This window comes from Zingiber officinale, chromosome 6A (genome assembly GCF_018446385.1).
Source record: "Zingiber officinale cultivar Zhangliang chromosome 6A, Zo_v1.1, whole genome shotgun sequence".
NCBI classification, from domain to species: domain Eukaryota; kingdom Viridiplantae; phylum Streptophyta; class Magnoliopsida; order Zingiberales; family Zingiberaceae; genus Zingiber; species Zingiber officinale.
The window spans coordinates 147498258-147523702 of NC_055997.1; the positions used below are offsets into that span (position 1 = coordinate 147498258).

At 35.4% G+C, this 25445-nt stretch overlaps 3 protein-coding genes and 1 pseudogene across 3 annotated transcripts; 2 read left to right on the forward strand and 2 right to left on the reverse strand.

Moving 5' to 3' along the window:
• The first annotated feature begins 7040 nt into the window (after window positions 1-7040).
• On the forward strand, window positions 7041-10269 carry LOC121998609 (annotated as a pseudogene).
• Window positions 10270-11185: 916 nt separating this feature from the next.
• On the forward strand, window positions 11186-12886 carry LOC121998610 (RHOMBOID-like protein 3). Its single transcript, XM_042553595.1, has 5 exons — window positions 11186-11670; window positions 11743-11906; window positions 11992-12155; window positions 12242-12492; window positions 12565-12886. Exons 1-5 carry the CDS (start codon window positions 11375-11377, stop codon window positions 12674-12676), a joined length of 987 nt encoding a protein of 328 aa, XP_042409529.1. The 5' UTR covers window positions 11186-11374; the 3' UTR covers window positions 12677-12886.
• A 169-nt stretch (window positions 12887-13055) lies between these two features.
• Window positions 13056-15662, reverse strand: LOC121998612 (60S ribosomal protein L24). The gene is made up of 5 exons (XM_042553597.1): window positions 15526-15662; window positions 14675-14750; window positions 14295-14396; window positions 14067-14215; window positions 13056-13382 (listed from the first exon to the last, which is right to left on the reverse strand). The coding sequence occupies exons 1-5, from the start codon at window positions 15534-15536 to the stop codon at window positions 13229-13231; spliced, it is 492 nt and encodes a 163-aa protein (XP_042409531.1). The 5' UTR covers window positions 15537-15662; the 3' UTR covers window positions 13056-13228.
• A 2169-nt stretch (window positions 15663-17831) lies between these two features.
• LOC121998611 (protein LEAD-SENSITIVE 1-like) lies at window positions 17832-20312 on the reverse strand. The gene is made up of 2 exons (XM_042553596.1): window positions 20165-20312; window positions 17832-18785 (listed from the first exon to the last, which is right to left on the reverse strand). Exons 1-2 carry the CDS (start codon window positions 20256-20258, stop codon window positions 18067-18069), a joined length of 813 nt encoding a protein of 270 aa, XP_042409530.1. The 5' UTR covers window positions 20259-20312; the 3' UTR covers window positions 17832-18066.
• Between the last annotated feature and the right edge of the window lie 5133 nt (window positions 20313-25445).

A 25445-nucleotide genomic window follows, 5' to 3' on the forward strand; every position in this document is an offset into this window, starting at 1 on the left:
TTGCCAATAAACAAAAGAAAAATTTAATTAAAAATTTTCTTTTATACTTTCTATACTTGGCCACCTCATTGAGCTCCAAATAAGGAAAGTTTTAAACATAATTAAAACTTCGTTATATTTCTTGCCAATAAACAAAAGAAAAATTTAATTAAAAATTTTCTTTTATACTTTCTATACTTGGCCACCTCATTGAGCTCCAAATAAGGAAAGTTTTAAACACAAAATTAAAACTTCATTATGTGTTTCTAGAAATTTTTAAAATAAAAATTTCTCTTTTAAAAATCCCTTCATGGTTGATTATAAAAGAAAACTTTTATAAATTAAAATCTCTTTTTTAAAACATGTAGATAGTTATAAAAAATGAAAGTTTTCTCCAAAATTAAAATATTCCTTTTCAACTGCAAATAAGGAAAAGTATCAAATATTTTTTCTTAATCTTTTGTAGAAAGCTATAAAAGGAAAGATTTAAATTTTAAACTTTCTTTTAAAACCATAACTTCCACATAAGGAAAGATTTTAAAATTAAACTCCTTTTAATTCATTGTGGCCTGTCACCTAAGCTTGGGCTTCAAGCTAGGGCCGACCACCACTTGAACCCATCTATCCTTGGTTTGGTCGGCCCTAGCTTAGGCTCCACGCTTAGCTTGGCCGGCCACCTTAAGGTGGGTAAGAAGTTGGGTTTGGTTGTATATAAGACTTTATAAATAAGAGACTACGACAGAGACCGAGAGGAGGAATTAGTTTTGGTCTCCCGATGAACTTGAGTTTCCCGTGTTCGCCCCGAACACCCAACTCGAGTTCATTAATAATATTTCGTTCCACTAAAGAGTTATTATTGCACTACCGCACAAATCTCATATTACTATATGGGCTTCTTCTTATCATGAATGTGTTAGTCTCTCTGTGTTTAAGATATTGAATGTCCACTAATTAAATGAGTTGCTGACAACTCATTTAATTAATATCTAGCTCCAAGAGTAGTACCACTCAACCTTATCGTCATGTCGACTAAGTCTACCTGCAGGGTTTACATGACAATCCTTATGAGCTCTTCAAAGGGATATCATCAACCTAGATTATTAGGACACAGTTTCATTCTATAATTAACAATACACCATATAAATAATATCATTTCCCAACTTATTGGGTCTATTGATTTAACAAGCTAAATCACATCCTTTGATAAATTAAAGAAATAAGTATTAAGTATATGTATTTTTATTATATCTTGATTAAGAGTACACACTTCCATAATAACAGAGGTATTGTTCTTTTATATAGTCAGTATAAAAAGAAACTACCTCAAATGGTCATGCTTAATACACTCAGAGTGTACTAGTGTAATTTTATAGTCAAGATAAACTAATACCAAATTACACTACGACTATTCCAATGGTTCGTTCCTATCCATCTTAGTCGTGAGCTATTATTTATAATTTATAAGAACTGATAACATGATCTTCTGTGTGTGACACCACACACCATGTTATTTACAATATAAATTAATTGTGCAACTACACTTAGCATATACACGTAGATATTTGACCAATGTAATTCTTTATTTTAAAATAAATTTTTACAAAAAGTTAGGCTTTTATTATACACTTTAAAATCTAGTTTGGTTTGTTTTACATAGAGAAGCGAGATCTTCATTCAGTCAGCAGAGTCGTCACATCTCCGACTTTCCAGTTTCATGGTTTTAGACAGGATCAACAAAAAATTTATGATTTAAAATTTTAATTCCCAAATTTTGGAATTCAAATCCTAAAACCCCTAATTTAAATCGAAATAAAAAAAATAATACTGTATTTCTAATAACCATGTATCTTAAATATTCAACTAACTAAATTGATTTTACGCACTGTGCGACGGTTGTTGGAGGCGCTTGGGCAGCAGATTGGTGGTGACAAAGGAAAGAGAGAGTCGAGAGGTGGAGAGGGAGAGGCGGAGAGCACTGAAGAATAGTTGGCGGTTCTGAAATTCGATTTTGGAATATGATAAATCGGTCCAATTTTGGAAGGAGAGTGAATTGTTGGCCTATTGGGCTGGACTGCAACTGATTGCAAAGTTAATAAGATGTTTTTTTTAAAAAAAAAGAAAATATATAAGGAGTTAATGGAAATGATCCACTAATTTCTTTATAATATAAAATAAAAAGGGATGAAGATAAATAGAAATTACTTGCTTTCTTCTTCCCCATTTAACCATTTCCTTGGATGCTCATAGCTCATCACTTGTTGGCTCATGGCTGAGACTCTGTCGTTCGGTGTGGGCTGAGTGCATCAGAACAGTTAGTCCCACCGCAACCTTCATAGCTTCTTCTTTTTCGACGGATCGTAGCGAGGGCTTTAACCCACTCCTGCCCTAGCCTAGATCCGCCCTTGGATAGTTGCCTATTTTTGTTGATTGTTCTTTTGTTTTGTTCTCTTGAGCTTATGTATCTTTTAGCTGCAATTGACATTTGAATTGTAGTTTTCTTTAGGTGCAAAAGTTGATTTTGATATATTATCATTAAACTTGAATGTGTTTTCTTGTACTGGTTCAATTGGCCGACAAGAACGTGGGAGTATTCTAAATGTTCGTCAATTAAGCTAAGTAATATTAAATAATTGGATAGGGCATTTGTTGTAGCCAACAAATGCCTTATCCATTTATATGCTTTATCAGCACTCTATTTGTCTCTATATCTTTATTACTACAAGAAATTAAATTAATAAATTTGTGTTCGGTTAACTCTCGTTACTTTTTAGTTCTTAAAATTATATTTTATATTATTTATAACACATGAGAAAGGTGAGTAAAATATACTTAATTTATTAATTTATATAACATGTAATGTTGGCTGTGCATTATATATGTTAATATAACAAATTGTATTGATAGATATGGATTCCATTTGTTAGTTAATTTTTCTCAAAATTATTTAGAAGCCCATTAAAATGTTAAAATATATAACACTCTTGGTCCACTAGAAATTAAGAAATGGGCTTTCATCATTGCATTAGTTATAATCCAAATTAATGTGCCATTTTCCCTACTAGAAATCAATCCTAGTTTTTATTTATCAATTAAGATTCATTTTTCCAAATATTCTAAAGATATATTTTTTTCATCTTTGGACACTTGTTGAGGCATCTATTGAATCATTGAAAAATAATAATAATTTTTCATACAAAATGCCTCTTCAATTAGCTTAACAATTATTTTATATAAGCTCCCATTTGATCGGGTTTATAATTCATTATTTTAGCATTTAATGACATTAATTACTGGTTATCATAAAGATTTATCAACTTATCACACTAATTTTTCTTTTTAATAAATGGTGCCTACAATCAAAGAATGTTGGATTGTTGGATCATTCGTCATTAATATTTTTTAATTTATTTTAATGGTGTTTGGAAAATATTTATGGAGTCAGATTAGTCGGGATGATTGTTTTAGGTTTGATCTAGTTAATTTTTTTAATAAAAAGAAAGGTAATGTTTTTTTTAAATTATAATGAGACTTGAGGGACGCAAATCATGGCCGACCCATGTGGCAGTGTCTCGGTCACCAAATAAATAATGGATGATTTTAGGAAAAGACATTTCCTACAAATTTTATTAAAAAACAAAAGAATGAAACGCGAATTTAAAATGTTTAGCATAATATTTAAGAATTTAGAAAAAATTAATGCTTTATCTTCTAAGAAATTCCAAATTTAACGACTCGTCATAATCTTTTCTTTATTCTTTCAAAGTACACGCACAGGTGCCAAACATTAAAAAAAGTCAATGGGAAGTTTAAGTTTGACTAACGCCATTGGACCAACCCCGAGTCTGATGATAACCATAATTTGCTTTCTTCTAGGGATTAACCAAAAAGAGTCTACTTACCGTTGTGAAATTTTTTCAAAGAGTTATTTAATTTTTAGTTTTAAAAGGATGTGTTTGTTTTTTATCTTACTCCTCCAGTTAATCATTATAATATTGTATTTAAAGAACATCATCATTTGTAGTGTTGTATTTTAAAAATTAGTATCACTATGATAATGATTTTCAAAATTCGATATTACAGTAGTGTTGCATTTTAAAAATCATTACCACTTGATACTACATAAACATTTTCAATGTATCTCGGAGTAATGGTGTAATAGTAGAGTACTTTCATAATTTTTAGGTATCTAAAAGTAATCTCAACTTTGATGAGTTAACATATGAGGGGGCGTTTGGTTTGGGGGAATACAAGTAGGGAATGGGAATAACAATCAATGTTAGTGTTTGGTTTACAAGAATGAGAATACAAATGGGGGAATGATTCCTTATTAGTGGGTAATGGTTCATTCCTGTGTCTCACCCCTTCAATCATCTATTCCTGTATTTGCAGTAATCAAAATATCCCCCTAATACCAAAAATACCCTTAACCTAATATTTCCCATCGCATCTCCTCTCCTCTCTTTGCAGCTGCTCTCGAAACGTCGCCGCCACCTCGATCAAATGGAAGAAATGTAGTACCTGTTCGATCAGAGGAAGAAATCCACCGACATTAGGGAAAATAATGGAGCCGTCGTCTGATATGCCACCGTCTCCTCCAACTCCCACAGCAATATCGTCTTTGTTCATCATGTATAGCAAATCGTATACGTGGTTCACTGTCCCCCATGCAGTTCTTCCGGCCGAGGAAGAAGCTCATCGCCATCACCAACGCTACCAAAAGCAGTGCACTCCCTTTCTCTGAATTCATTCCCATCTTCTCTGAATTACTGATCCCCCTCTCCCTCCCTCCCTCCCTCTTCGATCCTATCACGTACGGAACTCGCTGCATACCGGCAAATCGAAGCGATCCATGTCGAAGGGAAGGAGATGACTTAGGAAGAGAAGTAAGGATTGACGAGAGGAAGAAGAAACAGGGGTGGCCTGGAAAAATGGAGAAGCAGATGACCACTAATATATTTCTATTTCAAATTAAAATGAATCAAATTAAAATATATAAATAATTAAAATGAAAAAATTAAAATATCTTTTATAATAATTTTAACATATATGTTATTTTAAAAATAGAGATATTATTTTTTAAATAATTTTTAATGCATTAACTAATAAGGTTAAAATTGGAAATTTATTTGATTCCCATTACTAATGTTGATTGAAACAAACATTATCAATTATAATCATATCCATTTCGGATTTTGAACCAAACACTAATAATGCAATCGTGATTCCCATTCCTATTGACCCTATAATCAAACTCATTCCTATTCCAATTGATAAATTTGAACCAAACGCCCCCTGAATTTTTTATAATGAACAGTTGATTTAAAAATATAGAATTGATTTATGAAGTCGAACGAGCTTGGTACTTGATACAACATCACAGTAATGGATGGGAATGGTAAAATAAAAACAAGTGTTTTTTTTTTTTTTGAGAATTAAGTACGTCCTTTTAGAGGTGTAAATGAATCAAGTCGTTCGTGAGCTATTCGAAGCTCGATTCGATAAAAGTTTATTTAATGAGACTCATTAAGATAAACAAATCAAGCTCAAGCTTTGCAATACTTGACTAGTTCGTGAACACATTCGTTAAGTTCATGAATCATTTTTTAAATTAAAAAAATAGTTTTGATATTAAATTTATAGATTTTACACTCTATTTATGAAAAATATAAACAAATATATTAAATTTATTTATTAGAATAAAATTATAAATTTTAATAAGAATATTATATATTTTTTAAAATATATAATTTAATTTTTTTAATGAATATTTAAATTTATAACTTATATCGTTTAGGCTCGATAAAAGCTCGAATAAATTCGTGAGCCATGAATATATTCGTTAAATAAAATTTGAGTTCGGCTCGATTATAAATGAGTCAAACTCAAATATTCAAGAGTTCAGCTCGGCTCGATTACACTCTTACATCCTTTAATTGATTGTTGTTTTTTTACTTGATCACTTGATTATATGTTAAAGTCAATTTCCTTTCATTTTCAAATCTAAATCTTTATCCCATTTATTTTATTTTATAACTATTGATTCATCTCATTGTTTTTTTTTAAAATAATAATTAATAATATTGAGAAACAATATTTTGAATGGATGCAAATCAAACTTGATCCATAATTACATTTCAAATGCATAATTTGTATTTTACTAATCCCGAAAGAGACCACTAGGAAACAAACAAGAAGAGTGTAGTTTTGGAGAAATATTTAAGAACATCCTTTTCCTTGTGATTCAATCGCCCAGACAACAAACCTTAATAAAAATAATCTAATTGCTATTCTCTTTTTTAAACATTTTTTCTGAGTTTTCAAATCTATAATGTCAAATTTTGACAGTTAGATTGATATACTTTATATATTAAATTAATATATAATCATACTTATATATAAGGATGACAATTTGGATATATATTTTTTGAATCTGATTAATTAATTAAATAGTCAGATATGAGTATTTGGATAATTAATCAAGTATAAAGACTGGTTTAGTAGAATCTTATACATATTTTATTGGAAAATTTAATTAAATTATATATATATATATAACATTTCAAAAAAATTATTAACTATTTTTCATGTGTTTAATCTATTTTATTGAATATGATTAAATTAGAAGTTTAATTTATTTTTTTCACCTAATTCTAATATTTTGAATCATAATAGTTGAATGGGTATTGATAAAAGTTAAAAACTTGATAGATATGAAGTTTTCTAAATGAATATAATAAATAGGGATATGGACGAAGAATATAAAATCTGATCTAAATTCGACTAGTTATCCTCCCTATTTATATACTTATTCACTATCAATCATTTTAAAAAATTACTTATTAATTTAGGTAATTAATAATAAAAAAATTAAGTATTTAACTTAATGTCATATTATGGATAAATGTTATCCATAAATTTCAAAGAAACATCCAACGTTCGCATGTATAATTTTAAATTATTATTATTGTTGTTGTTTTTGACGAACAATATTTGTAAATTTTATGAAGAAATTATAATTTATTTATTTATTTAATTAATTAATATTAAGGTGAAGTGGAAGAACCGAACAAGGGAGTTCAAAAGACTTTTGCCCCCGGAAAAGAAGTGGCGTCTGCAGCCTCCCGTTCCTGGAGGCGACGGGGCGCGCTCCGTTTGGGCTCTTTCTGATCGCTTCTTCTCTCTGCTTTCTTCCTGCTCCCCGCGTGAGGTGACTGATTCTCCTCTCTTGTTTTTCCCTCCTTTGGCTTTTTTTTTTGTCCGGCGTCTCTCTCGTTGGCTTATTCGATGTCATCCGAAACTTTCTCGTGCCGGTGCTGTGAATCTGCAGCTGTCCCTTTCTTTTCCTTTGTGGTAGGCGTCGGTGGTTTCGCTGCAGTGCTTGTTGGTCTGGTTGATTTAGTTTTTCCATATCGATTTGGACTTTTTGCAAAGTTCTTGGTCTTCTAGGGTTTCCACGTTTTGTACGATTTGGAAATTTTGGTGCGATTAGTAGGTTCCCTTTGGTTTATAAAGCTGAAATTTGAGAGAAAAAACTGTGTTTTTGTTGTTTAAATCGGTAAAGACTGTATATTTCTCCGGTTCCCTGTTGGATTATGAACCTCAATTTTATATTCGTAGTTGCTGGAGTTGACCTTGAGCTTTACGATCTAGGTGGTTTTGGCGATACTCTTGAGAAAGTTGTATTTTTTTTCTCCTTTCTCAAAAGTTGGCAGTTTGTTTTGCACTTGTTCTTTCAGTTTTAAAACACTAAAGTCTTCTACTCCGCTACTAGTGAGTTTACGAGCATAATTGTGTCTTGTATATCAATTGGTATGTTGATAGCTTTATGAAGCTGACCCTTTTGCTCCTTGAATCTTCAGATCTCTCACACAGTGTTGGTGGTGGGGATAATAGGATTCTGATGCTAGATCAGCTATGGTAAACAATTAAGATGTTGTCGTTAATTGTAAGAGAAATTGAGCTTTAATAAATCAATCAAGGGAGCTTTGTGCTCCTTGTTATGGCTGTTGCCCAAGGCAACAGCAAAGATCTACTGTATTGTTGCTACAAGGTCCCTGGCCTTAGGAATCCCATCCTGGAAACCCCCCACATATCTTACCTAGAAGATAGATATGTGCTACAGGAAGAGTTGGGCTGGGGTCAATTTGGAGTTATCAGGGCATGCGCTGACATGCTTACTGGAGAGTCAGTCGCCTGTAAGTCAATCGCCAAGGATCGCCTTGTTACCACGGAGGATATTAAGAGCATCAAGCTTGAGATTGAGGTCATGGCACGTCTCTCAGGTCATCCCAACATTGTTGACCTCAAAGCTGTCTACGAGGATGATGACTATGTGCACCTTGTGATGGAGCTTTGTGCTGGTGGGGAGCTTTTTCACCGTCTTGAGAAGCATGGCTACTTCTCTGAAAATGAAGCTGCTGTTCTCTTCCGGCCTCTCATGGAAGTTGTTATGTACTGCCATGACAAGGGAGTTGTCCACAGGGATCTCAAACCAGAGAACATTCTGTTGGCTACCAAATCTTTATCTTCGCCAATTAAACTGGCTGACTTTGGCCTAGCGACTTACATACAACCAGGTAGTTTTTGTTGCTATTCATGGCCATCAAAATTTTGCCAGATCATTCTATCTCTTTCGTTGCTTATCAAGTTGGATCTTGCTTAACAGGGCAGACCTTGTCTGGGACTGTTGGAAGTCCGTTTTACATAGCACCCGAGGTATTGGCAGGGGGATACAATGAGGCAGCTGATGTATGGAGTGCCGGAGTGATTCTTTATATTCTTCTTAGCGGGATGCCACCATTTTGGGGAAAGACTAAATCAAGGATATTTGAATCAGTAAGGTCTGCTGAGCTACGATTTCCTTCTGATTCATGGCAAAGTGTCTCCAACACTGCAAAGGACTTAATTAGAAGAATGTTATGCAGAGATCCTTCTCAGAGACTCACATCTAAACAAGTTTTAGGTATGGTTTAAGCATTTCAGTAATTTACTAAGAATTGTCAATATGCAATAAGTAATTTGAAAAGTTCATATTTAGAGCAGTGCCTTTTTCAATCGCATATGAATATGCAAGTATTTGGTGAAATGTGAACAAAAAGACTAACAGGTGAGACTAATTCATGGAACATCAACTGTTTTTAATCTGTAATTACAATTCTAAGAACGATATGGATGCCATTAGAGCTGTTTGAAACTTGTTTATTATTATTCACGCTAGTTGCGAAAGTGGATTATCTGAATGGCATCCAACATTTGTTTTCTGTTACCAACTCTCAAGCTGCCTCCTTTGTAGATCATTCTTGGATAAAAGAGCATACGCAGCAACCGCAAGTGCTGAGCGGGCAGGGCCATGAAATTGGTTTCAGGCAAGATGATGTGGGAAGCTGTTCATTTCTACACCGCTCGTATCTGCAAGTCGGGATGTCAGCTTTAGCACTAGTTCCCTTATTGCCTACCATGAAGTCGACGATCATTCGTCCCCCGTATTCTCATGCAGATCATCATTTTCTTCTGTTGCTGTTGAAACACCTTTGTCTTGTACAATCAATTTTTCTTTTCAGAACAGCTTTGAGTCTGAGAGTCTGAGATTCTCCACACCGATAGAAGTGATGCCAAGCTTTGCATTCTTCACGACGGAGCAACAAAAACCATTCAGTTTTACTAATGACGAGCCGGAAAATAACACATTTCATATCAGTAGGTTTCTGCACTCAGTTCAATGTCGGTCTGTTCTTTTTATAATCTTTGTAGCTTGATTTGCATCTTTCTGGTGTGCTCAGATTCAAAATCCAGGAAGCACTCTGGTTTACCTGACTCAGTTGCATGTGCCGGTCGAGACTTCAGAGAACTGGAGCACAAAGGGGTTGAAGCCCGAAGAGGCATTTCGAGCAACTCCAAATCTAGCATCCACAGCAGAAGGAACCACACGATTGGTCTCGGAGAGCTCGATCAGCTCGACCTTGTGGTCTCGGAGTCAGTCATACGTTGGGCATCATGTGCACACCTCTCAAATGCCCCATCACTTAGGTCTTCTATGGTTTGTTGACATCCTCTTGCGTATTCAAGGAACATGGTTGAATCTATACTCGTTGAATCTATACTCGATATCGTGCTTACCCACTCGATTCGCTATGATGATGATGAACTTAATGCTTGTGGATAATTGAGAGAAGCTCTACATGCAAGTATGGAATGTGTTCTAGATGCATTTGTACTAGCCAACCAAAATTGTTATCGTTGGATTATGAATATCAACTAGCATAGAGCAATTTATTTCGAGTTGTTCTTCAAGATCCACTCACTAATTGTTGCTTAGTTTTATCTACTTCGATTTCTATTGTAGCACAATTAATAGATTTGATTCTAAATTATGTCACTCGTTAGTAAATGATGATTTCTCAGAGTCATAAATGTAATTAAGCCACGTGGCTCTGGAGCGTGTCGGAGCGCCGTCAGTCTGTCCGGAAAGTAAACTGCAGAATTTCCCTGTTCACCGTCAAGAGCCGCAGGAACATTTGACGGCGACGGTAAATTCTTGATCTCTGATTGAGGATTTGGGAGGTCAAATCGTGGAAGTCTTTTTCTGATTAAAATTTCAGGGCGAAAATGTTAGGACGGAGAGTGAGGAGGATGGCGACGAGCAGTTTAATTAGGACGGTAAATAAGTGGGGTCGAGTTTTAAGATATTTAAATTTATTTGATAAGATAATCAAGTCGTTCTTAAAATGAATTAAGCTTTTCAAATGAGTGTTCAAGTTTGGTTTAGTATTTTTTTTTTTTTGTCCTTGTTTGAACTTTAGCTTGAGCTTGATTCGTTTAGATGTTATCAAGCTCTCAATTTAAATTTATTTAATTATTTAGAATTTTTAATTATTTGATTGATTATTAAGATTAATAATTTAAATTTATTTATTTTATTTTATTATTTATTTAACATATTGAAAAGAGTTTTATTAATAAATATGATTCTTGAACATTGTTCACAAATGTTGTTCACAAACGTTAACGAGCTGAATATATATATGTTTAAATTTGTTTATTTAGCTTAACGAGCTGTTCAAGTTTATTTATTTAATTAATTTTATGTATATTGAACAAATATAAATAAACTTTTATCAAATTTGTTCACGCTTGATTCATTTAAGACTTTAAGTTTAACCATTTTTTTAATCCATTCCCCTTCTTCCCCACCACCTCCTCCACACTCCACCACCTCTCGACACGACCCAACCGCCGCCATCATCCTTCCTTGCCCCACGGCCCCACTCCTCCACCACCTCCACCAAACCCTCCTTCCACTCGCCGTCTCTTCCAAGCCAAGCAAGCAAGCAAGCAAACAAGCGACCTCCTTGATAAAGCTCGCTCCTTGAGATTGGTAGTAGGTAGCACAAGCGAGATGGAGGACGTGGAGCCTGGCACCGCTGCGAAGCGGCAAGCCGCCGGCGAAGCGTATTACTACCAGACGGCGGCGGCGGCAATGGAGGAGGAGGAGGAGGAGGAGGAGCGGACGTGGGCGCCGTGGCTGGTCCCGGTCTTCGTGCTCGCGTGCGTGGGCGTCTTCGTGGCGGAGATGTACGTCAACAACTGCCCCGCCCATTCTCATCCCCTCGGCTCCTGCGTCGCCGGCTTCCTCCATCGCTTCTCCTTCCAGCCCGTCCGGCAGAACCCTCTCCTCGGCCCCTCCTCCTCCACGTAATTTCTCCCACCCCCGTTCTCGCAATCTGCTCGAGAAGATTAAACATTTCTGTGTACTGGTTCTCTCAGCTTGGAGAAGATGGGAGCTCTCGAATGGAACAGAGTAGTCCGCCGGAATCAAGGTTGGAGGCTACTATCTTGTATCTGGTTGCACGCCGGCCTCGTCCATTTGATCGTAAACATGCTGAGTTTGATCTTCATCGGCATTCGTCTCGAACAGCAATTCGGATTCGGTGAGATTTCTTCCTATCTACTCTACATTCATCCAATCAAAACATGTGCAATTATTTCCAGCTTGACAAATCCTTTACCTTGCAGTCCGCATTGGAGCAATATACATACTGTCAGGCTTTGGTGGTGCTGTTCTTTCAGCTCTTCTATTAAGGAATAGCATTTCTGTGGGTGCTTCAGGAGCTTTGTTTGGGCTTCTTGGATCAATGCTTTCAGAGCTCATTATAAATTGGACTATCTACTCGAATAGGGTGAACTTATTGTTTTTCATCTTCGAATCGCGAAAAATTTTAGCTCAGCATGTTTGTTCTGATAAAATGTATCTCCTCTTTTACAGATTGCAGCTCTGTTAACTCTCATGATTGTTATCATAATCAACTTGGCCATTGGTTTATTTCCTAGTGTGGATAGCTTTGCCCATGTTGGAGGATTCTTATCGGGTTTCCTCCTCGGTTTTGTTCTGCTAATCCGGCCTCAGTTTGGATGGTTCGAACGCGATGAGCTTCCCCCTTCGGCTCAAGTTACATCCAAGTATAAAGCCTACCAATATGTCTTGTTGGTATTTGGACTCATTTTATTTGTAGCTGGGTAAGCATTCTTGATCACAAATTTCCATTCTCCAGTGTAATAGCCTTCAATGATCTTTTGTTCCCTTCGCAGATTTGTCGTTGGATTAGTTATGCTTTTTAGGGGAGTGAACGGGAACGACCACTGTCATTGGTGCCACTACCTAAATTGTGTACCGACATCGAGTTGGAGCTGCAATAACTGAGGAAGATAAAAAGTTGCTGCAACACCGCAAGAACACATTTTTCTTTCTTCTTTCTTGGGTTATTGTGTCCCAGATAAGAGTTTGTACAGCTTAAGAACTTGATTGTTATTTGATCCTGATCCTTTGAGTGAATTACCTACAGATTTTCATCAGAATTGTTCTACTGTAGTATTTGCCATTCTTAGATATGAATCTCATAATTTGATTGAAGTGTTCTAGTACTAAATGCTTGTTGTCGATGTCTCATCTGAATTATTCTAAAGATGGTATGTGTGATTGTTTGCCATGGATACCATAATTTGATTCAAGTGCAATATAAGAAACCAAACCCAATAGCAGTTAAATCTCAGCGATTCAATCTCAATTAATTTGCTGAGCCTTGGAAGCAAACACACATTCAAATTGAAAATTCAAAGCCTTTGTTATAACATCAATCCAAAACAGAAGCTGAATCCAAACCCATATTAAAAGTCAACTATCATGCCAGAATGTCTTCAAAGCAACACATGATCTATTAGCTTTGCATCGACAAAATAAGAAGTTGCTGCGATTTTAACGCTTTCCTCCGCCACCACCCAGCTTAGGGCCTTTGGGTCCAGCACCCTTTGGAGCACCTTTTGTCTGAGTTTTCTGAGACTTTGCAACCACTTCAGCCTTTTTTGCCTTCTTCTCATCTTTTGTTTTCTTGATTCTCTCTTTGATTTCACTGCAAAAGATTGAAGAAAACAGTTGCTCATTAATCATTAGCCAACAAAATTATAACAAAACTGTCTACTGATCGCACTGATACTATTGTGTGTGTGCGTGTGCAAATTCACAAGAATGGTAAAGGAGCCTGGCTACCTCACAGAGGTATAGCTTTTATTGAAAATTCTGGCACAAATATAAACTTTAGTTATCAATCGAGTTGCTAGATATCAATTTCATTGTTCATTCTGAAGGTAAAAGTGCTGATAATTTAGACCATGGTTGCACAAATGATATGCCAAATTGCCAACAATTAAACTTGCTTGGGAATGATTCTAGTGAGGCTATCACATTTCCCCTTAAGTTGTCCAAGAGTGATCACATCAATTTCTTAACAAGAACTTCCGATGACAGCCATATCAAGATAAGCCAAATCAATAGTGGCATAGTCAAAGGACAAACATGTCAACATTCCAGAACTATATGATAGCTACTGCAAGTGAAGCAAGAAAATTTTAAAATTACAGTCCGGCCACAGCTTCGGTGGATCAAAAGACAGTTGAATACATAACTAGTGGAACATTGACATGAACACAAACAGTTTGAGCAGGATGTCAAAAAGCAAGAAACATGGACATGAATTCAAACAGTTTAATTAGGATGTATAACAATGAAAAATAGAAAAGTGATAAGGTTGACATACCGAAGAGCAGCTTCCCTAGCAGCATCACGGACTTCTGGCTTTTCATTTCTCTTCTTCTGGATCACTTCTAATGTAGCACCAACAATTGACCGAGAATACGGCTTTTTAGTAGCCCGACGCTTCTTCTTTACAGCTTCAGCATGAATATCCTTATATGTAGGGGACAAAAAAAAACAGTCAACAAACGATCATCACCGATAGAGTGCGGTATTAAGAAAAATAAGTCACCTTCTTATGTTGTTTTCGGTACATTGCTGTCCAGGTAAGCTTTGCAGGCTTCAGCCGGTTGTGAAAGTACCTCTTGCATTTCGAATTGAAAAATAGGAAGACCTAAAAATAATTTGTAGGTGTTAATTAGTAAATAGCAATTCAACTTTCACATAACTATTTGGAAACCATAATTATCACAAAGTAAACTTCAAACAAAATAAATGAGGTAGTACTTAAACTAAGAATATCCAAAGAGGAAGAAAGATTTTCTTCCTATGGGAATTTATCCACCTAGAATACTGAACATGCCAAATTTAACATCTGAACAAGAGAATACTGAGAACGTGGATGATGATAGATGGCTCAACTGTGGAAGAATAGCACTAAAATTTCAGTACCTGAGAATCTGAACGCACAAATCGAATACCCCTTCCAGGATATATCTTGGTACCGCTGAAACGGCAGAGTTCAGTCCTGTGGATAAATCAGACAGAAAAATCTGAGGAACCCAGCAAATTTCACTTAATAGATCAACAAAGGTGCTACATCTTTCCAAGGAACATACAAGTAACACGGTAAAACAAAGTACCCAATCATATATATTATAAGGTATAGCTAGACCCTAGAAACAGCGAGTGCCATATTTTCTTGTACACTTGCAAATCCAAAGATTTCCCATAAAAAAGAGTAAGGTTTTGCAATTCGTGAATACAAAGTTGATCTTTCAACAACTATTATACGTGTCATAACTCATAATGTAGGTAGATCAAAGCGACAATAGTAAATCCTTCAATGCTAAAAAAAAAATGGTTCCTAAAACAAAAACTCATAAATAAATAAATACGAATAAGATCAAAGGGTAAAATAAAAAAAAGTCAGTAGACGAGCTCCTTGCTCTCTCAGCCAAAGGACGCTTACTTTTCTTGAGACTGATGATTTCAATTGGTTCCCAAACTTCCATACAAAACTGAATTATCATGAAACTCAATCCCAGAATCTCAGCAAGCACACGAAACACGACGCTACTCTATAGAAAAGCTGCGCGGTTTAATGCTTCCCTTGATCATCTAATCAAAACCAACTACCAATGCCACAAAGAAACCGAAAAAAGTGCCCTATTTCGATGTCTGAGAAAAACTCCTAAGAAATCACCGAAGAAAAAGTGAAGGAAAAAATAAAACCTTTTTTATGTCATCAAATGCGAAGGATTGGAAAATGAAGAATCAAAATTACTGGAAAGGAAACGTACTTGAGAACCATGGTCGCAGCCGCTGCGCCCGCACTCCTGAGGCGGAAACCCTAGCGAAGAGAATATGAACACCAGAATGGGGGATCAACTTTTAGGACCTCCGCTTCTCAGTAAATTACAAAGATACCATTCAACTCAGCTTCTGTCTCCCAACTTAAGAAAATTCAAAAGAAGCAATTTCTCGTGGAACTTTGGGCCTTAAATTGTATACGTCGGCCCGTTAACGACAATCCAAAAGTCGAATGCAATTAAATAAATATTATCTAATATCTTCAGAAAGCTGAACAAAATTTATCATTCATAAATTAATTTTGAAACGTAAAATTTATATTAATAATCAACGAGGAGAAATCGCAAGATCATTATTTTTTCATTCATATTTTAAATTTATTTAAAAATCATAAATCAGTTTAGAGTAGTTGGTGGAATTAAATTATTTTAATGAAAAATTAAACATGGAATTAAAATATTTAATTAAAAACTGATCATGATTTAATAAAGGTTATTAATTAAGCAAAAATTTCATTCATTTTGTGGGTGTAATTTTAGTGGGAGTTAGGGCCGGCTCTTACTTTCAGAGGCCCTTTGCACAAAGAGAAAAGGAATGTCTATGCCAATATTTTATATTAACATACAATTTGAATATAGTTTAATAGAAAATTTAAAAATTAATATATTTTATTTAAAATATGATAAATTTCATATAAAATATATTTCTCAAGATTCGAACACCATTTACACTTTTCTCAAGATTCTAACACCATATAAAATACGTTACCAAGTTTCTCCAAAAAGTACAATACTTACAAATATATATAAAAAAAACAAGTATAAAATAATCATTGGAAAAATATAGATCATTAGCATTTTGAGAAGTAAAATCAATAATAAGATTTCAAAATCAAGTTTTTCTAATACATAATTTTCGATGCATAAAATTGTCAAGTTATTTGCATTCAAATTATTATCATCATTTTCTCTCAATTCTTCGTGCTCATTCGTTGCATGATTATGATCATCGTTTTCTCTCAATTCTTTTGGCTCATTAATTGTATGATCATTTAGTTCTTCTTGATTACTCAAGTTACTCATTTGTTGTATGATCATTTAGTTCTTCTTGTTTTTTCTTCTTGTAATTTATCAACTAAATCTTCAATTAAAGAGCTACCTTTAAAAAACTTATGATGAACACCTTTGCGAGTTTTAATAATCTGTTCCACTCTTTTTTTTCTAACTCCCAAATTAATATTTCTTTGGAAACATATTTGTACTACAAATCTCAAATGTAAAAATAAAATACACAAAACTAGTAACAAAACTAACAATGAAACAAATACAAACAGTGAAAATAATAATGAACGAGCAATAAAGCTTGGTAGGTTCTTGAAGCAATCGATATAATCTATTTTATAATAATTGAAATTGGGATGCTTTATTTTAACTCTTTCAAATATGCAAGAAAAATCATAAAATATTGGACTCCAATACAATATTAAAAATTAATATTGAATATTGACAACAATACATAACTTATGTTGTACGCTTTATATATTGATGAAATTAAAATTTCAATTGGAGAATAGACTTTTTTATTTAATTAGAAAAAATTTAAAAGAAAAAAAGGGAGGAAATTAATGTTTATAATTCAAACTTTACTCTAAATTGTTTACATTCCCTTTTTTTTCATATTTTTGAATGAAAAATAATTTTTTAACCTTTATTAAAACAATCTAACAATATATATATTTTTCTGAATCTTTAATAAAATAGTTTTTAAAAGCTTTATTAAAACAATTCAACAAAATATATATATATATATATTTTGGATCTTTATTAAAATAATCTAATAAAATATATTTTTTTAAATTTTTATTAAAATAATCAAATTATATATAATATATATTGTATATGCATGTCAAATTTAGGGACACCTAAAAATCGAGAGCTCTAGGTCATCACCCCCGATGACATACCTCAAGGTTGGCCCTGGAGGGAGCCTTGCTGTAATAATAAAATCAGTATTATATAATTTAAAAGTCACGAATTTGAGTTTTGAAAATAACTTCTTACAAAAATAAAATAAAGAAATAAAAAATGATAATCTCTATTAGCCTTATTGATTATCCCTGGAGTGATCGGCCCGACTCCACGGAAGTTTCCCACTGACCACCAGAGTAAATCAGGAAGCGCATGCTGCGGTCAGCCCTGAAGCCTAATATCCTTTGGTTATGCTTCCTATTTGAAGAAAAAATTCCTGTAAATACGTTATAGCTAGAGTTGGTCCGAATTTATCTGATAATTTCAAATAGGTGGAGCATCGTGCACTTTGCAGATGTAATTTCTAACTCATCATAAAAAATTATACAGAATCATTAATCGCACTGGAAATTTAAAGACTTCAATTTATTGACATCGCATTTTCCTAATCCATGACTCCAATCTACATAAGTTGGTCCGAATTTATCCGATAATGTCAAATCTCTAATAAGCAAACAATATAACTTGAACTATGCCAGGAGGGATGCTAATTGTAGTCTATCCTCACCTTGCTTCTTCTTGGATAGATGCTACATTCATGGTGGCATTAGAAGACTGATCTGTAATTGTTCCCTCCGAACGCCAGAAACCGATGATTGAAGCCAAGTCTTCAACCGAAACCTTGACGACATCCTTTCTGACCCCAATGTCAGTGATGTATCTGTTTGCACAATACATGCCGGCAGTGACGGTGGCCATCCCCACAGGCCCAGCTGCCAACAGCTTGAACGGGGTAGAGAGCAAGGCTGCCAAAGGAACACCGAATAAGGATGATGCTTGTCCACTTGCCCCAATGCCAAGCTCTTCAACGGATAGAAGGCCAGTCTTGCAGTAGAGAGCAAAATCTTCGCAGTTGTGATCGAAGACATCATAATTGCCGAAACCATTCTGAAGCAGGTACATGGCTCGGTTGATCACGGTGTCCGGAGAATCAGATGCTGCGGTGGTGCATGTGCCACCGCGGACTTTGGCAAGAAAAACCGAGGCCGGGACTCCATATTCGAAGGAATAGAGGGAGCCGTTGCCAAGGAAGCAATCCAAGCAAGAGAGGATGACCTCGCTATTGGGTTGGTGGAATCCACAATCTGGAAAAGTCGGGCATACCTCAGGAACTCTTGAACTTGAACTAGAAGAAATGATTGAGGGGCCGGATGAATCAACAGCTTTCGAAGTGTCCTTTTTGCGGGTAAAATGAACCACTTTGTTTCCTCCAACATAAATACCTGCAGATATTGCACTCAACTAGTTTATTGACCCATCTATGATTAGTAGTAGGTGTCCTGATGAATGTTCTACATGAAAAATTCAAACAATCAGCAAACATGTGTAATGTGTTTACATACAAACCAAGATTTATACTGGTGCCACTGATAGATGAACAATCAGGAATTAAACATGTAATTCAATTAGATTTGTTTCCATCGATATGGTGAAAAAAAAAACACTATCATAAGCAGCAAAAGAAGCTGTTTACCATGAAGGAATCTTAGTAAAAGGAGTAATCATAGAAGCAGAAACCAGGACAGCTCAAAAAGAACATCACATGTGAAAAGCAAAAAATGCTTCCCCCAACAAAGAAGGCCCCAAAAGAAAACCATTTGTCCTGTGATTATGACTAGACTAGCCTCCTTGATTACTTCTATTAACAGCTCTATACATTGCTCGATATCGACTAATCTATGAAGTGTATGCACACTAACATACTTGAAGTGTAAGACTGAAGGAATAAAAAGTAAAAGATTATGCTAATGCAAATTAAAAAAGACAGGATCTGGAAGAAGAGTTACAGAAAATTAGTTTTCCAAAGGAAAATGGATTGACAGAAAAAGAATCTTAGTAAATACCATAGAGGAAATCATGTATAACCAAAGACAGTAGCCAATAACAAAAGGTAGATGTTCTGACAAATAATGCACAAGTACGACTTTAAGGTAGACTGTATATGACGCAACCAGAGAAGGTACTTTTTATCTACGCACTGATTTGCATATAGAATCTGAACTAAATGTGGAAGAGTCCAAACTTGCATACGGTACTTGGGTAGTTAACCAAATAGCAAGGCTGTAAGAACAAAGAAACATCATGATGTTCCAATTAAAATCTTCTAAGACACAACTATCTAATAAATTTAAAAGTCGAAGCATCAGCAAGACAGTTGGAAGCAGGTAATCTACTTCACATATATTGTCAGAAAATTAAAAGATTGATTACTGGAACAGGAATTTTGCTTATTCCAAGTGAACGATTCCAATGCATGGCCTGATAAATTAAATTTAATAAAACAAAGACGATGAAGAGACCACAGTACTAAGAAATTCAATTGGGGCTAGTTTGTGGGATTCCATCACAATTCTCTAGTTTTCCCCAGAAAATGCTGATAAAATATGGGTCGGCATTGAATTTCTAATCCAAAAAGATCGCTGAAAATCAAGCATGGATTGGGAGATCCCAAGCAAACCATGACGGATCAAAATTCCAGATGAAAAAAAAAACCCAAATTGAGCCACAGACAAACGGAAATGAAAGAATCGTCGACGGCGATTAACGGAGAGCACAACCCAGGTGTAAATTGCGAAGAACGGGAAGGAGATTGGAGGAGTACCGTGATGGGCGTAAGCGTAGACTGCTCTCCAGGTGTAAATGTGATCGCCTGCCTTAATCTCCGCCCTCTCCACCTTGTTCGACAGCAGACCCATCTTCGCTTCGCCTTCTTCTTCTACCCACTCTCTCTCAGGTCTTCCCCGGTCTTCAACTCTTCATTTTTTAATACCCGACACAAAGCATCGGATCACGAGCCGTTGAAGATCGATCAGACGTCACAAAGCGCTTCGTCGCGTAGCGGAGTCCTCGAGGCTTTTTCACTGGGCAAAAACGCAATTGCATTAAAAAAAATTAGAATTAAATAATGATTAAAGATAAAATCGCAAAATTTTAATTATTTTTTTAAAAATAATAATTTGTAACCGTTGATTGAGAATAAGGTTAAATCTGTAAACAGTTGAAGAAGGTTAATTATTAATTTTGACGTTGAGAGTAGGTGCAGGGCAAATGTCCTTCCGGATCTGCCGTCATTGTCTCCTGCTTACCGTCATTTTTTTCTTCCGACTCATGGAGCAGGTTCTGCTCCAGCTTTATGGAGCGCAGGCATATCATTTTCACACTTTTTTTTTTGTTTTTTTTTAAAGAAAATTCACCTAAAAAAGACTAGGCAAATAGAGTTGAATTGAAATTCATTGGTTCGAGCATCTCATTTTTGTTTGGGGCAAACAACAAATATGTTTGATACTGATGTGGCAGAACACTGAAGTCCTATGCATTTTGTATAGCTGTTAAGTAAAATTAAGGTGGATCAAACTTTACTTAACTCAACTCAGATGAGATCAAACCTACTCAGCATATTCATTCCAAAGAATATAATTTATCCGGAGATAATACAACTACTAAGACTTGGCATTAGTCGTCAACATCATTCCTGTCTCGATTTTAAAAATCCGACATCCTCTTTGTCTCGGTCTCGGATCTTGATATCCTTTATGTCTCAATCTTAATCGTCAACATACTATCTCAGATCCAAACATCCTTCCTCGGCTTCGGTTGTCAACATCCCTCGTGTCTCGACCTCAGATCCCAACATGATCCCTCAGTCTCAGTCGCTAACATCCTTCATGTCTCAATCTCAAATGCCAACATCGTGCCTCAAATCTTGACATATCTCTTGATCTCATTCATCGACATCCTCTACACCTCAATATCAGATATCGACATCGCATCTAGCTCGGTCCCCGTCGCCGACATCTTCTTGCAACCTTAGTCGTCGACACTATCTTGAATTTGGCCTCGAATGCCGACACCATCCCGAACTTGGTCCTAGCCATCGACTCCGTCTAGAACTCAGCCTCAATCCCGACATCCTTCTTGTCTCAACCTCAGTTGACGACTTGACGACTTCGTCTATCTTCAAGGCCACTCAACATCAACCTCATTTTTGTTGGTGCAGTTGGGGCCAATGATCAAACCTAAGTTTTGATGAGTGACAAATGGATTAAAGTTAGGTCTATTGTGATCTAACATTCCCACCAAATGTGTAGGACATGACAGATCTGACACTAAACTGAAATTCATCTAGATATGAAGGACTTGATAGCAGGTATAGAAGTCTAGATAGGCCAAGGAGTAACTCGATATCTGACGGAAAGTCCGATTGGGTCCGCGGGACCTAATAGCTGGCCGAAATCTAGTTGGGTCTGCGGACTTGATAACTGACAGGAAGATCTGGTGGACTATAAGGGAGTCAAGCGATTCTGCGTGATAAGTAAGGAAGTCACTGAAAGAGAATGTTTCAATGAGGACGAGTCCTAATTAGGGACTTTACATGTAAGTCCAATTTAGATCCATTTTAGAAACCTAGACCGAGACTTTGACTAGATTGTGGTCTTGGAGAGACATGATCTAACAAATAAACACTTATTTTATTATTGTCCTAACCTCGTTTTGCATGGTATACATTATTTTTAGACTAACACATTTTATAGGATGAAAGGAGAAAAAATATCCTTGGATGAACAGTGTCCAAAGAGCCTCTAAGGTGCTCTGAGGCACCTCGGATCGTAACTTGGAGGCACCTTGGACTAGCCGGAGGTGCCCTCAAGAAGATAAGTCTGCGGATAAGGCTTCGTGGCATGGAGGTGCCCTGGAGACGCCTTCGAATGCTTGGAAGCGCGCTTGTGCAGATAGAAGCCGCAGTTAGTGGAGTTTATCATCACCGAAGTCTTCAAGATCAGAATTGCTATTGGAGGTGTCCTCAATGGTCAATAAAAGAGCAGTTCCGGCAATAACTCATACACAACTCCTATAAGTGAACTTTTGAGCTTCCGGCTGCTTTGACTTCACCCCTTGCTGTGTTGCGACGTTGCTACGCTCGATTACTGCTGAGAAGCTGTCCAACATCGAGCTCGATCCAATTTCCTTCAAAATGTTGGGTAACGAAAGTTTTAATTAAAGTGCTTAATTACTACATAAAGGAAAGTATAGATTGTTACACTTGTTCTTATTTTACTATTGTAGTCGATTCCCTCTTCTAGCAGTTCCGGAAGAAGATTTTTAGTGGATTGTCCATCGATACGACCAGAGGGATTATGGGCCTTGGAGTAAGAGTCGCCGAAGGATCCGAACCAAGTAACTACTCGTATACTTATGCTTTTTTGATTTCTGCTTTATCATATTACACTGCATACTCATTTTAAAAAACCAAAAAAGATAAGTATTTTAAAACCGCGTGATTCACCCTCCTCTCACTTGCATAACGATCCTATAAGTGGTATCAAAGCCAGATCGCTTTGAATTGGTGAAACCACTAATCAAGCAGAGGCTTTTTCTTATTCGTTCTCCATTTTGTGATTTTTTATTATATCTGAATTGGTACGATTCCTTTTCTAGATAAATTTTCTTTTACTTAGGTTTTTGCTTGAAATTGGTGTAACATCACTTGAGCTTTATTTTCTTTCTTTCTCCCACACTATTAATCAAGACCATGTCTTGATACTTCTTTCTATTTTTTTGTTTATGCAAGAATCTTTTTTAATGGCACAAAACAAGGGCTACAACACTTCTCATCCACCGCTATACAACAAAGACGACTTCTCCTACCGGAAGAAGAGGATGGAGGTCTATTTAAAAATCGACATCTACCAATAGTTCTCTATTCTATAAGGGTACAAGGAGTCAATCGATGAAGCAACTAAAATACCTTTCAACTCGGAGAACTGTAACACAGAAATGAAGAAAAAAACTTAAATTGACAACAAGGCAGTAAAGACTCTTCAATGTGGACTGACGAGGAAAGAACTCAACCAAGTTGGACCATTCAAGAATGCATATAAACTTTGGGACAAGCTGATCGAGCTGCACGAAGGCACAAATGATGCAAAGGTAACCAAAAGAGATCTACTTTTTAATATTTTGTTTAATATTAAAATACAGGATAGAGAAACAACAACTCAACTATATACAAGAATCAAGGACATTCTAAATGGGCTCCACCTAATCGGCCACCAATTGGAGAATAGGAATGTGATAAGGTATGCCTTGAACTCTTTTCCTCGAAACACATAATAGGCATTTGTTGTAGATGCCTATAAAATTTTGAGGAATTTAAATAAATTAAATTTGATGAATTATTCTATGAGCTAGAGCTGCATGAATAGACTAACTCCCAAAAGACCGAAAAAGATGTAGCTTTCCTTGTAGATTCTACAAAGAAGACAAAGAACAGGACCAAGCAAAAGGTAGAATCTAAATTTGACTCAGAATCAGATGCAAAAAAGCAATTGGTGAACATGGTAAGGAGAATGGTCACCAAGAAGAAGAAGGACTTCAGCACAAAGGACCTTTAAAAGATGATCAAGTCTAATATCAGCAAGTCAAGCATCACCTGCTTTGGATGAAACAAAAAGGGCCACTACAAACACGAGTGCCTAAACATCAAGGAAGATAAACTCAAGGACTTCAAGAAAAAGAAGGGACTCAGAGCTACTTGGGACGAGTTATTATTTGAAGAATCAGACAACAACGAATCGAAGCAACACAACTATTGTGCACTGATGGCAACCGGAACAGAATTAGAAAGTGAGTTGGAACAAGACAACGAGTCAGAATACAGTCAAGACACGAGTCTGTATTCATTTCCGAAGGTTCCAATGAGGTACAATCTCTTTGAAGTAAAAACTTCTTTAAAATTATTTCATGCTTGCATAAAATGTTATCTGCTTCTAACCTTAAAAGCTTACTTGAAAAATTTACAACAAGATTCAAAAACCAAGATCTTATACTTGGATCACAAAGAGCTATCTATAACAAATCTAGACTTGAATATTTACCTCATTCTTTAATCCGAACAAACACCAAATAAAAGTTTAGATTCCAAAATCTTGTCTAACCAAGCAAGTAGGACAAAATCAATACTAGGTACCTAAAAATGAAATACATTATATAAGAACAAAATGAGAAAATATCTTAAATAAATCTCATAAACTAAATCCAAAATACAAATTCAAATTAGCTAAATCAAACTTGGGTTACCAATTCAAGTTAATACAAAAAGGTAAAACTCACAAATAAAACTATAATCCAGTATACTATAACTGTAAATCAAATCGACACAAATCCAACTCAAAATTTTATAATTTAGGGGGAGACTCCAAATTAGTTGGCACCTCAAGAATATGAATTTTACCCAGTAAGGGTAATTAGGACTAGATAGATTAGAGACTAATTTAACTTGGCAAATAGTACTAGAGAAGTTTAGGATGATAGTAGATTAGAGAAGCTTTGTCTTTGCATGTCTGGGAAAAATCATATGTGTTCGACTTGGTGCATTTGACTTAGTGAAACTAACTGAAACTATCCTTTACCAATCTAAATTGGTTAAACTAAAGTTTTATATTAAGTTCTTTGGACAGAATTATTTGAAAAATCTCGAAGCACGTGGTTACTCTAATGATATCCATGTGACCCACCACAACCTAAAAATTTATTCAAAGAATGCTTGCTTGATGGATCTAAAGATAAACTTGAATCTAATACAAGTTAAACCAACCCCTAAAAATTAACTTAACTCATCTCACAAAATAACAGGATACTTTTATCTGAAAACTTAGACTAGGTGTGATGATTAGATCAATAGAATTCAAATCTAACCTAAACCTAACTTGATCAAGAATTAAAATTAAAAAAAACTTAAACTTAAAATTAAAATTAAAATTAATTTAACTCTATGTTCATTTAAAAAATCAAAATTAATACAACTTAATTAAAATGAATCATACTTAACTCCCAAAAATAAACCAAAGACGCTTCCAATTGAGTCGGAGGCACCCCGTATTAAG